The following is a 15,802-nucleotide window of genomic DNA, read 5'->3' on the forward strand; positions in this document are numbered from 1 at the left end:
GTTTCTAAGGTTAGTGATTCTGTGTTTAATTCCCCCTCCTTTCTCACCCTACCATCACTGCTTCAGTCCCGACACCTCCTATGCTGATGATGAACAGCTTGCTGTCTTCCTACTGTCTGCCTCCCTCCCATCCTTCCTCTAGAGGAGACTGCAGCCAGTCTCTCCTTTCTGCCCGTAAGGCCTTTTCCTAACCTGAAATACTGCTGCCACGGGTCCAGTCCCGAGAGCTACGTTCTATTCCCCTGGGGGTTCTGTGAACTCGGTGTGCACTTTTAGTCCATGAGTCTTGAGGGAGCCAGTTCTTGAGGCCAGAACAGCCTCCCTCCTGGACGTGGCAAGCTCCTGCTGGGCTCCAATGCCACCTCCTGTGGCCCTTTGTTACCCACCCCACACTCCTCCTGCTCAGGATTTGCCACACCTTCTCCTGGCACCCTGCAACTGTAAGGGCAGGCCTTGCTTATGGCATTCTCATGTGCCTGGCAGATGCCTAATAAACATGTGTGTAACAAGCTGGTGTGGACTGGTGCGCTGATGAAGACAGGTCTGTTTAGAGCTCTGCACAGAGTAAATAGGGAAATGGAGATTGCATTACAGCTGAGAAAACTGCCCTCCCAATTACAGTTTTCCCATTTCATTCTTTTGACAGTTTATAGTCCTTCTGAATAAATGTGTTTCTTTTGCCCTGCTTGCAAAAGCAACAGTGAACACTTCACGTTGACATGGGATCAGGCATCAGACAGGCTCGAGCTCAGTTTGCTATTTAAGTTGCTTGTGTGTGGTGCACAGTTATTTCACATCTTCAGGTCTCGTGTTCTCATCTGCAAGATGGGAGGCTATTCTAATCGCACTTGCTAAGCCTGCAAGGAAGATCGAGAAAACGCACTTCAAGTGCAGACCTGTGTGTGGCACAATATGTCCTCAACAAATACACACAGCTGCTACTGTATGTTCAGCAAGGAGAAGGCACTAGGTCTGTGTGACTTGGGTAGAGCTAGAGGTCATGGCCCAGGTTTTTGTGCTGTACGAAAAGAAAATGCCAATCTGATTGGAGAGGGCTGGGGGGGGGGTGTATTTCTGATCATTCTCAATAGTCACCAACTAGGGTTCGTCTGGAGAGCCCTGGTGGCATAGTGGTTACGTTGGGCTCCTAACCACAAGGTCAGTAGCTCCAAACCACCAGCTGCCAAGGCCTTCTAACTTCAATGAAGAGTTAAGCCTCGGAAACCCACAGGGGCAGTTCTCCTGTCCTGTCTCTGAGTCAGCATCAACTTCATTGCAGCCGCTTGGCTTTGGACCCTCCAATCTATGGCTGCACTGGGCTAGACAGATGCTCAGGGGTGTGTCAGTCACTCCTCTGAAAATCCTCCCCCTTTCCCAGAATCGTCTCACCTGTGACCACCCCCTCCGTAACCCAACATGCTCCCGGGACACCATTCCGATTTCTCTTCGTTTGGCTCCCCCTCTAGCCAATGGTCCTGCCAGGTGAAGTCCTGCTTTTCTTGGAAAAATAATGGCAGCAGTTCCCTATGTCTCTCTCCCCCCACCCTTGGATTTGCAGTGAATTAAAATCCTCAAGGAAATCACTACCAATGCCTGTGCCACCCAACCCTTAACACGAGCGGTATCTTTTTGTCATGGCATTTCTAAGTCTTCTGCAAGTGCTCTTCTATTGGAGTGGCGGGAATGGTGGGATCACCTGGGTGTGTAATGGGCCGTGTGCTGTCCAGGCTTCCATCCCCTGCTACTGCTCAGGCTCGCCGCGGTGCTGTCTAGAATGGCAGCATGGACCCTTTCCTGTGGGTTGATAGTGGTTGATCACACTATCTTCCCTGCGAGCTGGGAAGAACACTGGGTAGGGCAGTTAATTAGCGGTGCTTGCCACAACGGAATCTCTTATAGCCATTGCTTTTTGAAGAATATTTATTGACATGGGAAAATGCTCACAATGTTAAAGAAAGCAGGATACAAATCTGTAAATACAGCATGATCCCAATCTTGTAGTAAAATAAATTATATATGCATAGAAAAAATACAGGAAGGAAATACACTAAAACATGAACAGTAATGATCTCAGGGTGGTGGGGTTGGGACTCTTCGTTTATTTTCGGCGCTTCCCAAACTTTCCATGATGAACATATATTACTTTTACAATGGGGGGGGGGGGCGCGATACAATAGTACTGGGAGGCAGGCAGCAGGACAGATGTGGTTGAAGGGTTGTTCAGTTGTTCCGCGCTGCTGCCCATGTCTGCATTCCCTAAGGAAGGACAGCATACACCCAGCCGGTGCCCAGGGCCACAGGACGCGTGAAGGGGACACATATGCCTCGCCACTGTTCTTCCTTTTAGGGCATCCTCCTCCATATACTGCTTCAAAGACCCGGAGGGTGTGCCTGGGGGAGGTGGGGCAGGCAATGTGGTAGCCAGCACTTCTGGGTCCCCCACTGCAGGCCACTGGCATTGGGCTGATGTCCAGGATGGGGGGTGTGGGGGGCGCAGACCTGCAGTTCTCTCCTCATCTGTTCAAAAGTATTTCACGTCTTCACCTGAAGTGCAGTGTGAACCTGACCAAGCTGCCCACTTACAATTCAACCTCGTGACCTTCCTGAAATCAGTTCTGCTAAAATAGTTATTGCTTAAAATGGCCTGAGAATGGCTACTCCCCTCACCCCTCTCTGCTCCCAAGGGATGGGCTCCCAGCATTCCAAAGTGGTACAGAGGCAGTGTGGGCCCATTGGGCAGTGTGGTGAAGAGGGAGGTGAGGAGCTGTTTGCTGTCACCCACAGATTTGGACTTCCTCGAGATGATCTCTAATGTGATGTGATGTGATGAGGGAGGGTTACACAAGCAAATGGACACAGAAAGCCCAGCACACAGCAAGCATTCCAGTGAGGTCAGCCCTTGCTCCGGGCCGCCCAGGAAGTCGGTTTGGGAGAGCTCACACACCAGAACAAGTCTGGGCTGGCACAGCACGGGGCAAGTCACACAGCAGCCAGATTCAGGGAGAGCAGGGCGGCACAGCTATGCAAACAAGACAATTCAAACACTCACACTACAGAAAGCCTTACAAGGGTCACTCCACGAAACAGGTCTTCACGGAGGTTGGCTGACATGCGTGCCAAAACTATTTGATTGTAGAAATTATAAAAATACGTTAAAAATGCATTTTTGAATGAAATAACAAAAATACAGAAATTATCCCCCACGCCCCCCAGCATTTCACTTAATCTACAATGATGGGTTGCCAAGCTCTTTCTCTGCTGTAGGGAAAGGCCTGGGTCACCCACCACCTCCACACCAACCGCTGAGTTGGCGAAACATCCTCACACCTACTGTCTCCTCTTCAAGGCGCCCAGGGTCACAGCCCAGGAATCTGTCTGTGGCCACCCTGTGGTGCAGAGGGGTTTTCTGGGCAACTAATGTCCTTTGGTAAATAGATCTGGCCTGGTTTGCTGGACCTTGAATTGTGTTCTGCCCTCCCCGGCGTTTCCTGGTGCCCTTGCTAAGCCTGCCTTCCCCCTAGCAGCTCCCCGCCCTCTTTGCTGGGCTGAGAACCCTGGTCATGAAATGGGTTCCAACAGAGGCAAATCTCATGAAGAGGGAAACTCCAGATCTTGCCTCTGAGCAAGCGGCCAAGAAAGTGCGCCTCTCGTCAGGCAGCTCAGCTCTCCAGGTGACGGACGCTCTGTCTGAGAAGTGATTTCTGGGCCAGGCCCAGCCTCTGAGCACTGCCTGTCCTTTGCCTGCACTTGGGACGGCTAGTGAGAAGTGAGATAGTGTGGGGAAAGCCTTTCCAACGGACTGTGACACAGTATCATCCGTCCCAGTAGCTATAAAGAAACACACAACAGATGGCTAAATTGAATCAACCCCAAGGTTTTATTTAATTTAAAGTTTTCAAAGGCAGTGGTTAAGCACATTTTCTATCTATCTATATATGTATGTATGTGGCTATGGATGTACATACATACATATATATATGTATATATATGGGAACCAACCCTCTCCAACTTGAGCCACTCATCACCTAGGCCCACTGTCTAGTGCGATTCATCTTCTACGTCTTCATATGCCCAGTTCTAAAAGTAAAAATAAACAACAACCTTTATCAGTTTAACAGCAACTACTTGTGTTTCTGGTTTTTAAATAAATAAAGTTACTGTTAAACTGATCACACAGAGTAGAAAGGTAGCACGTACACACACACACACACACACACAAACCATAGCCCCCAAATTTAAAACATGTGACGGATGAATGACCTATATGTACACAGGGGGAGCTGCAGCCTCCCACTCCCAGCAGAGGCCATGAAAGGACCCCCATTGCTTAGGCAGCCCAGCCCCTCCTTCCACAGCTGGGTGTGCGCCTGGCACCCTGAGTTAGACCTCAGAATGCAGGCTCCCCTCCCCACCCATGTGCTGATTCAGATGGTGGTTCAGTTCTATGGAACTAGTGTTCAGGTACATCAGGGAATAAATAGGCATTTGTAGCTGCCTGGGAACTAAACCATCATTTACAACTCTTCATTGGGAAAGAAGGATTCTGCAGTTGTCAGAAGTGACAAACTTGCAGAATATGTACTCAGTTTGCCTGGTTGGGGCTGTGTGTGTGTGTGTGTGTGTGTGGTGTACTTCGCGACATTTACACAAAACAAATGAAGTGAAGAGTGGTGCGCGGTCCCTGGAGCAGCTGCTGGGACTTCCGTTCCGTGAGACCTGCCCTGAGTGCCCGCGCCGTCGGCCCTTCTCTACAGCCCGTCTGCTCTCACGTGCCTCGTCTGCTGGCAAGACTCAGGAGGGGCAGCTCACGCCAACGAGAAGAGGACACAGCTCAGTCTTCAGCTAAGAATCCCGGCAAACAGCATCGCCAGATTCAACCAGGGCAGCTTAATAGAAAGGAGCCCTCCAGGTCCATGCTGATGAAATGGGAGTACTTCTTTCCCCCTGCTTCTATAGCCCCGGTAACTCCATCTAACTGCAGTTCTGCAGGAATGCCTCAACATTGCAAAAAACACAGGATCACCCCTTAAATACGCTGGATTCTCAATGAGTAGACCAGTTAATGTGTTTCTAGCCAAAGCAAGGGCATAAATGTTTGAGAGAGAAGCTTCCTCTGGAGCTACAGAGACAAGATGCCGATAAAAGCAACAGTGCGCGCTGAGCCGAGGGCGCACTCAGTCTGTGTCGGAGCTGGCCTCTTCGATGATGGAGTACTGGGTGAGGGCTTCCTCCAAAGGCGTTATTGTCCCGTCAGGTTTTAGCCCCATTGGTTTAAGCAACTCCTCTCTGGAAAAGGAGAAAAAAGAGAGAGGGGTGGGGGGAGAGAGAAAGAAAAGTATTCACCGACATCACACACACACCCTTCCCCCACCCCAAGCCACATCCTTAAAAAGAAAAGTCTTTAAAAACCAAAGCATTTTCCTTGAAGAGCTCTGTGTGTTTGTAACAGGAAAGAGGAAAGGGGCGTGGAAAGAAAAGGAGGGAGAGAGAGACTTCAGCCACACAGACCAAACCCACAGGCCAATGAAAAGTACGACAAGTCAAGGTCTAAATGGCTCAGGGCAAGGAGCACGTAGCAGGTCTCTTGTTTGTCATCATTCACACCCAACCTGCCAACCCCTGCCTTTTTTTTTTTTTGGTGGATTCGTTTTGTTTTAATGAAGTTCGAGTGGCCAAAATTTCACCCACCCTCAACAGACCAGGCATACAATTAAATGGCTGATTTAACACACATGCTTTTCACTCAGCAGCGTCAACCTCCCAGATGTTTGTCTCCACAATCTCAAGTGACACACAAGCATGTTTAATCTGTGGGTCTTCCCCAACTCTCCCCCCAGTCACCCCCTTTTCTTTCCTACTCTCCCTCTTTCTCTCCTCTAAAAACCACACGCAAAAAACACCATTGCTTTTGTTTGTGGCAGTTTAATTATGGGATTGACAGCCATTTTAATCTCTTCAAAGCTTCCCAACTACCTCTTTTCAACTAATCCAATTATATCTACTCCACAAGTTACAGCCTCATCTAAAGATGATTAATTATTGATTAAGCCGATCCAAAAGCATTAGAGAAGATTTATTTAATCTTTTCAGGCTCCTATTTATTACATGGCGATTAAGGCCAATGTACCTGTTGCGTTGACTGATTCCCTCTGGCCCCACAAGATCAGTGGTGGGCCCCTAAGAGAGCCTGGAAAAGGCACCAGGGCTGCTTAAACCTGATTTCTCATGGAAATGGGCATCGAGCCCTGACACCATAGCTCTGACAAGAACCTAGGTGGCAGCTGGGCGTGGGATTTGGAGTGAAGGAAAATCAAACCTCCTCTAACCTGCCTCCCTGCTATCATCTTCTCAGGCCAGTGCAGAGATGGGCTCCCTCCCAGGGGACAGCCATGGGAGGCGTTAGAAGCACACTGAGGCACCCTGAGGAGAGCAAAGAACAGTTCTGCCGACTAATCAAGCAGCTCTGGCCAGCACCAGACAACTAGGTATTTCTGAGGGTTGGCAAAAATCTCTTGGAGAAATGTGAGTGGCTGAATGGCTCCTGAATGTGGAAGAAACTCATTTCCTCATCCAAGAAATGGGATCATAATCATAGCGTTTACAATTGGAGGGAGCCTCAGAGATCATTGAGTCCAACCCCTTGCTTAGGAAAGGCAACTGAGTGACTTACCCAAGGTCACATAGCTAGTGGCAGAGCTGCACCTGGGACACAGGTCTCCCAAGTCCTGGTCCAGTGTTCTTTCCAGCACACCATATCTGGATGAACTGTCCTAACGCACTGATAGAGCACACTCTGAGCTACACACCGGGGAGACAAGGGAAGACTGGCCACAGCTACTGGCTTGACGAGCAGATGAGACAAACACACGAGGAAGAACGTACACATGGTGGGGGAGTGCTGGAGTAGAGCTATGGAGACAGAGCTGCGCAGCTCCTGAGATGACACCGTGACTGAGCTGCCTGAGGAAGGAGGGGAAGGCACCACCAGTGAGGGGTCAGTGAGGCGTGGGAGCACCCTTCCTCCCCATGCCACTTCATCTTCCCTAACTCTGGGCCCCTGGGGTGCTGTGAAAAGGCCCCGGGTTTGTGGAAGAGGGATGCTTGGTGAAGGAGCAGCAGGAGATGGCTGTCAGGGTAGGCTGGGGCTCAAGAGTCACATGTCGTTAAGGAGGCAATCCTGTTAAGGTGTGCCTACTCAGGCTTGTCTCATAGGAAAGTGACTGGCGGCAGTGAGGTAGGTTCACTGAAATTGGAGAAGCTAGAAGCAGAAAGAGATGTGATTGGGAGGCTACAGAGTGTGAGAGAGGTCAGCTGATGGAAGGTGTGGATGTGAGAAGAAAAGGCATCCTTTCTCAGGCACTGGAAGGGCATGGTGTTGGTGAAGGAGAGGAAGGAGACTGGGCACAGTGGGTCCTCAATAAATATAGTCCAGGGGCCATGGTACCAACGTATGGGGACCATTTGTCAGCAATGATTCTCACATAATCTTAACTATTAATTCTTCCCTTGTGGCTTCCAGCCTGTATGACCAACTGTATGGTAAAACCACTCACTGGCTTAAGTGTATAGGAGATAGAGCAGGTGCTGTGGGAAGGTATATGAAGAGGTTGAGGGGCTTGCATGACTACCAGGTGAAATGCTCAGTGTATGCATAGCGAGAAGATTAAAATGTTGCTTTAGCATTGATATACCCTCTCTCTAGTTTAGAATACACAGTCCCAGTTCTGATTGCAGTAAAGGACTTTAACATTGGATACTATACACCAATAAGTGGTAAGAGGAGAAGGGAGACAACATACTCAGAATGAAATATTAAGACACGTAAGAAAATTGAATGGTCAGAAGGGGTTCGTGGAGCGAAGGCACAGGCAGGTGGGGTGGGGGATAAAGAGAAGGGATAGGTTGAGTTAGGAATGGCAGATGGGGCTACAGAAATTGTATCAGGGACAGTGAATAGCTGGATGGGTTAACTACCACCTTTCAGCCTAATATTGATGCACCTCTTTGATAACAGGATAAGGCAGGTTATCAGCCACACAAGCTGTCAAACAACTCGTATGAAGTGCCTAGCACTTCCTTGCTCAAATCCCAGAGGAAGACAGGTAAGCTTCAGAGATCCTGTGGGTTTGGTTCCGGCTTCCTGGTGTCTATCAATGTAAGGGTCACACAATACTAGATGGTCTATTAAGGCGCTAAGTTTGACATACTGTGACAATCACCAAAAAACGTGACACAGAGACATGCTGAAAACAATGGTGCTGATGGACCCTGCTTGATGCAGGGTTGCCACCAACCTTCAATCCGTGAAAAATGTCTATTAGTGAGGTGTAATTAAACCAGTGTACCTGTGCTTCCCAATCGAGTTTGTTGGCTTCATTTCCCATTCCCGAATCCAATTTTGCAATCGAATTAATTAAGAACATTATATTAGCTTTACTGCCAAACTATAGGAGAGAATCTGTGGAAAAAACCTCAACTCCCATTGAGCCGACTCCCACCTCCTAGAATCCTTTAGGACAGGGCAGACCTGCCTCTTTGGGTTTCTAAAGTGGTCAATCTATTTGGTGGGTTTGAACTGCTGACCTTGTGGTTAGCAGGCCAACTTGTAACCCACTGCACTGGGGCTCCTTCCACATAGCATGACAAGGGGCCCAGATTGAATTCTCACGCACTAATGGATTCTTCTCAAACATTATTATTTTATTTCATTTTGGGGTGCTTTGTACTGCTCCTCCATGACGACCTTGGGAAGTATGAATTCTTTTCTTGTTCTCGCCTCCCGGAGATGATGGGTTGACTGACTTCTGCAGGAAAGATGTTTGTGAGAACGGGAGGTGGGGGTGGGCTGTGGGTGGGGGTGGAGGATAAGCATTTGAACAGAGGACTTAAGGCAGTGATGTGCTCTAGTGGCATGAACACAAAGATTAGGAGTCAGGAAGTCTAAAGTCCCGGGTCTCCCAGTTACCTGCTTCGTGATCTCGGGCAAGGCTGAGGATCAGTTTTCCTGTGAGACAGGGATGGTGATGAAATACTACTCTACTTACTTCTTATTGATAATCTAGAGTAAGGGCACTGGCAGCAGTAGTTGTAGTAATAATAAAAATAACATAGACGAAAGAGTTCTGTGAACTCCAAAGAACTGCTAAATAGTAGTTACTAAGTTTGTGGTGTAGGAAAAAGTGCCCCTTGGCTTTAGAGGCAGAGATACCTGGGGTTCTATCTTGAGTCACTGTCAACCTTGAACCTGCTCCACTAGAGTTTCTTTGCAGAACTAGGTAAGGATGAGACCCACCTTCCCGAGTTGTTGTGAGGACCAGAGGCCATTATACATACAGAGTGCACAGTGCAATGGCTGGAGTGTAGCTGAAGCCTCAAGGTGCAGTTCCTATTCCTTATTGACTTCTGGGAGGTGCACACTCTTTGGGAGTAAGTGGAGGAAGAATATGCAGAAGCAAAGAGAAGACATGGTCCCTGTCCTCAAGAAGCTTTTAGTCAGTTCAAAAGCTAAAGAACACACACACGAAGCAATACTAAGGATTACAGCCTAGCAGATCAACAAGCTTGAGATGATTGACGGGCAGAGCCCTGCCTCCCCTGTTGTGGCACTTCATTGATATACCACTTGTGCATCTAGAATCTGTTGGAATGAGCATCCCCGTCCTATCTGGCTGTGGAAGGATGATCCATGTACAGATGTGTGACGAGTTTTTCTTATGGGCCCCAGGCTATTTCTCACACCCCCGGCAAAACTTTGCTGGTTCTCTTCCTCTCTGTCCTATAGATGGCAGCCCACATACACCAAAATGCAATCTTTGAGATTCACTCCTGAGATTACTGGTCAATCACCTGGTTACACAGGACCGTTTCACTTCACAGGAGATGGTGCATCCCTAAGGACCAGACGTGTACAGGGAATGGGGAGACTAACTGAATCCCACCAGTCATATGGCCTCTGCACTCAAGGGAGGGACACAGGAGGAGATGGCGACGAGACTATAGGCTCCTTGCAGGAAGTAGTCAGGACAAGGGGGAATGTGGATTCAGGGGGAGAAAGGCATCCCAGAAGCATTAGTCAAGCAGTGGCACAGAAGCAAGAGTTAGTTGTGTGCAGGGACTGGCAAGCAAGCAAAGGAAAAAGAAAGCTCAAAAAAGATACGGGATACAGAAGAGCACTTGAATGGAGACTGAATCTTTGCTGACAAGTCTGGATCTTATTGCAAAGGAAATTTTGTCCTGAATTTCAAGCGTCCATATGTAAATAAATATAATTCTCACTACCAAATTTGAAAGCTATGAAATGACATTGCTCTGGTATACTAGAAACAAGGTATGCTTGCTCTATGCTTTCATTATTTCATTTTTTTAATCCCTAGATGTCTAGCACAGTGCCTTGGAGATAAGAGCCTCAGTAAGCAGCCGTGAACTAAATTTAGTAGCATTTGATATTACCTTGTACTTTAATGGAGAGGAAAGGTATGATTTCTTATGAGACTCGAGTTAAATCTGGGATAAAAATGCACTTTAATCATCAGCATTTACAGAGCTGGGGGATATATTAGAATTTCACAGGACATTCTACAGACTGCTTCCCAGGGGCTTCTAATTCTTTACCAGACAGTGAACAGCTTGAGGACAGAGTCTGTGTGTTATCGGGTTGCGATTTACCAGTATCGAGTAAGCATGGGGCATCCAGTAGGTACTCAATAAATCCAGCCATGGGCCACAACATAAATGTAGACTGGCAGGGAACCATTTGCCAGAAATTATTCTCATGTTATTTTAATTGTAATTATTACTCGGATGAACCAATGCTATCCAGATCTTCTGAAAATCCAGTAGAAAGAAGACAGTCCCCTTATTACCACACAGCCTGGAATTCCTAAACACTAATCAAAAACAGATTGGATTTCTTGTATATGGGGCACCAGGAGATCTAGAGTCTAGTCTCAGATCTCTCACTAACTTGCTAGATGTCCTTGGGCAAGTCATTTGCCTCTCTGGGCTATGTCTCCCCATCTACAAAAGGTACAAAAAGGAGGGGGTTGGACAAGATGATCCCCAAGTTTCTATTTAAGAGTCTAATTATTAGGCTAGTAACTAATTTGACCTATTTTTAAAAGCTGCTAAGCTTTGAAGACACTAAAAATTATTATTGCTGAGCTGCTGCTTGTAATCAAGACATTCTAAGCCTGAGTTAAACACAGTATCTTATCTAATTGTCACCGATGTACATCAGACCTACAGACCCTTTCTGCAAAACTACCAACAGATGACCAAATGTAACCAAAGCAATGGCAAGTGTGACTAGGAAGGATCCAAATTCAGTCACAGCCCTCAATAAACAGACCATTTCATGAAGAGCACTGGTCCTACATGACGAAGGTCCCTGTTGACATAAGTCTACCAGGGTAAAATGGAGCATACTAATATGTGCACCAGGATTAGGATATTCACATAGTAACAACTCCTTCATACTTACCTTCAATGCTATACACAGGCCTTAACACATGTTAAGACTGCCCTCGTTACCATCAAAAAGAACAGTGATGTCTACTGGATAAAGAGCCCATTCTAGGCACTGTGACAGTATCATGGCGGGCTTCTCATCTGATCAGGCATCTGGCCAGGGAAGAGATAAGCCTCCAAGAATGTTCAACTGGAACGAAACATCATTTAAAAATTTGATCTTACTAAACGAGAAGGAACCATGATCTATAAGGGCTTGGCCAGGCAAGAGGACACAGATAAAGCATGTCCAAGTAAGAAAACCCTATTTGTGCACCAGCCTAATCATTGGGGGCTAATAGAAACCAAAAATATTTTCCTAAAGATCTAGGACTTGGGGATTTAGGGTTATAAAACCATATTTATAATTTACTGTGGGTTTTTTCCACCCTGGATATATTTTAGTATTTTCTTGAGCCACAACTTCACTATAAGCAGGTTCTCTGGGATGCCTGGGCTTATAACTTCTCAGAACCTTGGAAAAAGAAGCGCCTACACTTTGGGGGGCTTCTGGTTCCTATGTGCCTCTTTTCCTCTAGAAATGAAAGTGCAATATTGGGGCTCAGACACTAACATACCCAATAGCACATTATCAAATTGGCCAGATGTGTTTGTGTATAAAACACCTTACTTGACTTAAAAGCAAGAGAATACTCTTGCCCACCGCACATTTTCTGTGTGTGTGCAATACAAACAAAGCATTCAATTCAAGTGTACTTGTTGAAAAACAGGACATAATGAAGCAGTTGGTATAATGCATTCTTGTTTCCCACTTGCAGATCTCCCAAGAGTCCCTTCGAATTTACCTATACGAGTTTCAGCTTCCCGCTTGCCACTTAGCTTGATAACGACTCAAAAATCATTCCCTTGTTTTCAAGGGCTCTTCTTTCTTGTCTGCTCTGTGTACTACAGGGCAGTATTGACACATGGAATTAATGACAGGGTCTGTAATGAAACAACAGTCATGCAAACACCAGTCTGCTCTTTTGATAAAACAGCATGTTAGAGACCTATTCACCTCCCTCTAATTGAGTGCTGCATAATAGTTCCGATCCTTTTATGTAACATATTTTGTTCTCTGATTAGAATAGTTGGGGTGGGGGTGGGGTAGGAGGCATTGCTTCCTTCAATCACCCCTGGATTAATTCTCTGCTTTTAATGAGGGTGGCTGTTATTTAGGCAGTTTCTGTTACATACTTGTTTTGTTGACTTCGGTGCAGTGTATAACAAAACCTAAGACAGGATAATTGGAACCATTTCTTTGGCACCGGGATTCCTGCTCTTAATGTAAGGTTGGCTTGGAAAAAGGAACTCTGACATTTTAAATTAGCCATTTCAATATTAATTCCTTTTAACATTTGAAAGACGGGATAAGTAGTTAGTATATAAATAAAGCCTTTTAATTAACACAGTTTTACCAAAAATGCTGGTGAGGATGGAGCCAGTGATGGCCCCCCAGAAAACAGCTCTGTCTGTCTGTAAGAAGGCCCACCGCGTCTGGGAGTGTACCCCCCGTCAAACTTCCAACATCACTCCAATAGTCCGCAATCCACTGAAATAACTGATGACACTCTTTCCCCTTACAGAAGTAACGCTTTAACTGTTGGGACTGTCCAACTGTTGTAGCTATTCTATGAAGAGAGTGTCCTTTGGGCATGGGCCCTAAGCCTTCATCTTTCATCCACTGGCTCCTGAGTGCTAAGCAGTCTGGTTATAGTGATTTTCCACTAAGCCTCTAGTACCGCAGGAAGGACGGGCAGGGGGCTTTTCCATAGCTACAGTTACCTCTTCAGGTTGCATGTTACATGAAAACGATTACGCAATTCTTCTTTTACTCAGCCTTTATCATCATGCTTTGGGACTGGGAACAACTGGGAGGGTATATGTGGCATAAAGATCCCAGTCAGAAGATAAATGGCTGGTATATTGCTCACATAACCACATACTTCCATTCGGTTAAGACAACTGCAGGTGGTCCCCTTAAGAAGGCCATTTAAGAGTCAGGTTTTCTTCTAGTGACCCAGTCAAGTATAAGCTTGTTACACTAATTATCATTGTTTTTCCAGTGACTAAGAGATCTTACATTAAAATAGAATCACAGAAATTTTACTAGTTTCTTTCATATACAGATGCTTTGATTTTATAAATTAAAAAAAAGTTAAGCTATTTATTTAGCACCTAACCTGCTTATTTGAAGTGAAGCTCAACCTATGGAAGGCTAAAACATGTATGCCCTTTAAGCCTTAATTCTCTTTTCACAGAGATGTGCTAACTTTTAATAGTTGTGATGTGCATTTATTTTAGCAATTAGGTATGCTATTGAAAATACCCAGACTGACATACTTTTAAGGGGTGCTGCTAATTTTTTCAAACCAGCATAAGATCTGGAGTCTGACGACTGAGAGCTGAGTCCTGCCTGTGTTACTATTCGTATGCCTGATCTGGGGCCAATTAACCTTCAGTCCGTTTGCTCCTTGATAAATACCTCATTTGCCCTACCTAATTCACAGTGCTATTTTAATGATGGATGGAGAGAATGGATGTAAAAACACTTTTTGAACTTTAAATGAAGGCACGGCATAATTATTAGTTTTTTTAAATTATTGTTCTCATTTCTGTAGATTACATGTAAAGCACCTGAAAAACTTGCTACCCACCTCATATTAAACAGCATGGTTAAGAAGATAGAGAGAAAGGAGTTAGAGATAGTGCTAGAAGTAGAAAATTCCCTTTTCTCCTTAAGTGAAGGTGGTCTTTATTGTTTTGCAGTGATTTATAATCAGAAGTTTGCGTTCCTCTTTTTCTAATTAGCAAGATAAATACAATGAAGAGGTCAGCATACCAACGGACACCGTGGAACAAAGTAGCACAAGTCTTCCATATTCTTCCAGAGTGGAAAAACGTGAAAGTTAAGGAAGAAGAATAGCTAAGGGAACAAGCAGACAATGGATATTATTCCTATTTCATGTTTCTCTGTCAAAAGCCATTCCAGCTAGGGCTTAAATCAAAGGTTCAAAGCAGCCGCCTGTACGACAAAACTAAAAGACAATGACTACCAACAGGCAGTGCAAAGGTAGCATGATGTACTACTTAGTGGTGTCCAGCCAGTAGAAGGGCCATCCCCTGTAACTTAAAGGCACATTACTCCTCTCCTACCACCTAAGTGCACATACATTTAACTGGATCCAGGTTCCCGTAACTGAACTTTTGTGCAACCTAACAGAGTATTTTAATGATATACAACAGTACTGTTAAAAATAGGAATATGGTGTAAGACACAATAGTAAGCCATATAAGCAATTTATAATGTTCTACTAACCATGTTTAAGAGTAAAATAAATTTTAATATTTTTATTTAATCCCATATATAAAAGAGTATCATTTCAAAATGTTATACACATTAAATAATTACTAAGGGGATATCTCACCCCCTTTTTTTTGGGGGGGGTACTAAGTCTTTGTCAGTTTATCCTTACAGGACATCCCAACTTAGACTCTGGATGAAGCACATTTGAAGTGCTCAAAGGTCATGTAGGTTGGTGGTTATCATACTGGACAGCAAAGATCTAGAGGGTTTTCTGATGGTAACAATTAAGATCTCCATATATCTGTGCCTATAAGAAATCTCACAATACTTTAACTGGATCACGGTTCTGGATTATCCTTGTATGAGCTCATCACAAAGGAAGGTTGTAATCCCAGTTACTTACAGTTTCGTAAGCAGAATAACACAATGCATAGGTAAGGGAAAAATTAATTCCTTCCAGGTATAAATTACTTGTGCTGATTTTAAAATAATCTCTGCTTTAAAGGGAACCCTATTCCTACCTAGGGTCACTGTGAGTTGATTCAGTATTTACTGGGTGTGGGTTTTATTTCTCTATTTGGTGCCTACATATAGGAAAGCCATGTCCTGAACTACAGTGCTAGATGGCTAGCAGAAAATCTTAATTACTGGCTAAATACTAAAAGAGAAATAGAAAGAATGGGGAATCATTTTTTAATACTAATATACTACTCAAGTAATAATAAAATAACTGGAGTTCTGTAGAAGGAAGATGTTGTATGTGAATACCAAAGACTTGTCTTTTTAACAAGAGAAACTTTCCCTCCACCTGGTCATTTCTCTATTAAAAATTTAAAAATTCTAGAATGGGATAAGGATGAGGCAGAAGATTAATCAATTCTGGTTCCAATTAGAGAAATAAAGGGGATTAGAAAGGTCAAAAAACCCCTAAAACTTTAAATATTATTTCCTTTGGTTAGTTAAAGTTTAAGCCAATCAATCCTCCCCCTC

General features: G+C 45.1%; 1 protein-coding gene across 6 annotated transcripts in view; it reads right to left on the bottom strand.

The window, feature by feature from the left end:
- Positions 1-1,902: 1,902 nt before the first annotated feature.
- The window catches only part of RIC8B (RIC8 guanine nucleotide exchange factor B), a 148,879-nt gene continuing 134,979 nt past the window's right edge, over positions 1,903-15,802 (bottom strand). For 2 of the 6 annotated variants that reach the window (XR_004046157.2, XR_004046156.2), the window contains 3 exons: positions 12,312-12,450; positions 11,480-11,656; positions 5,201-5,286 (listed from right to left, as the gene is read on the bottom strand). Coding sequence is in view for 2 of the 6 variants with exons in the window: in XM_004700329.2 (XP_004700386.1) it covers positions 5,175-5,286 (112 nt within the window). In the remaining 4 variants the exon portion in view is untranslated. Of the gene's footprint in view, positions 5,287-11,479; positions 11,657-12,311; positions 12,451-15,802 lie in introns of all 6 variants that reach the window. The other 4 variants (XM_004700329.2, XM_030885357.2, XR_006680355.1 and 1 more) reach the window with 3 other exon arrangements.

Source organism: Echinops telfairi, unplaced genomic scaffold, assembly GCF_000313985.2.
Source record: "Echinops telfairi isolate 266 unplaced genomic scaffold, ASM31398v2 ScPeMD7_2;HRSCAF=8, whole genome shotgun sequence".
Lineage (NCBI taxonomy): Eukaryota > Metazoa > Chordata > Mammalia > Afrosoricida > Tenrecidae > Echinops > Echinops telfairi.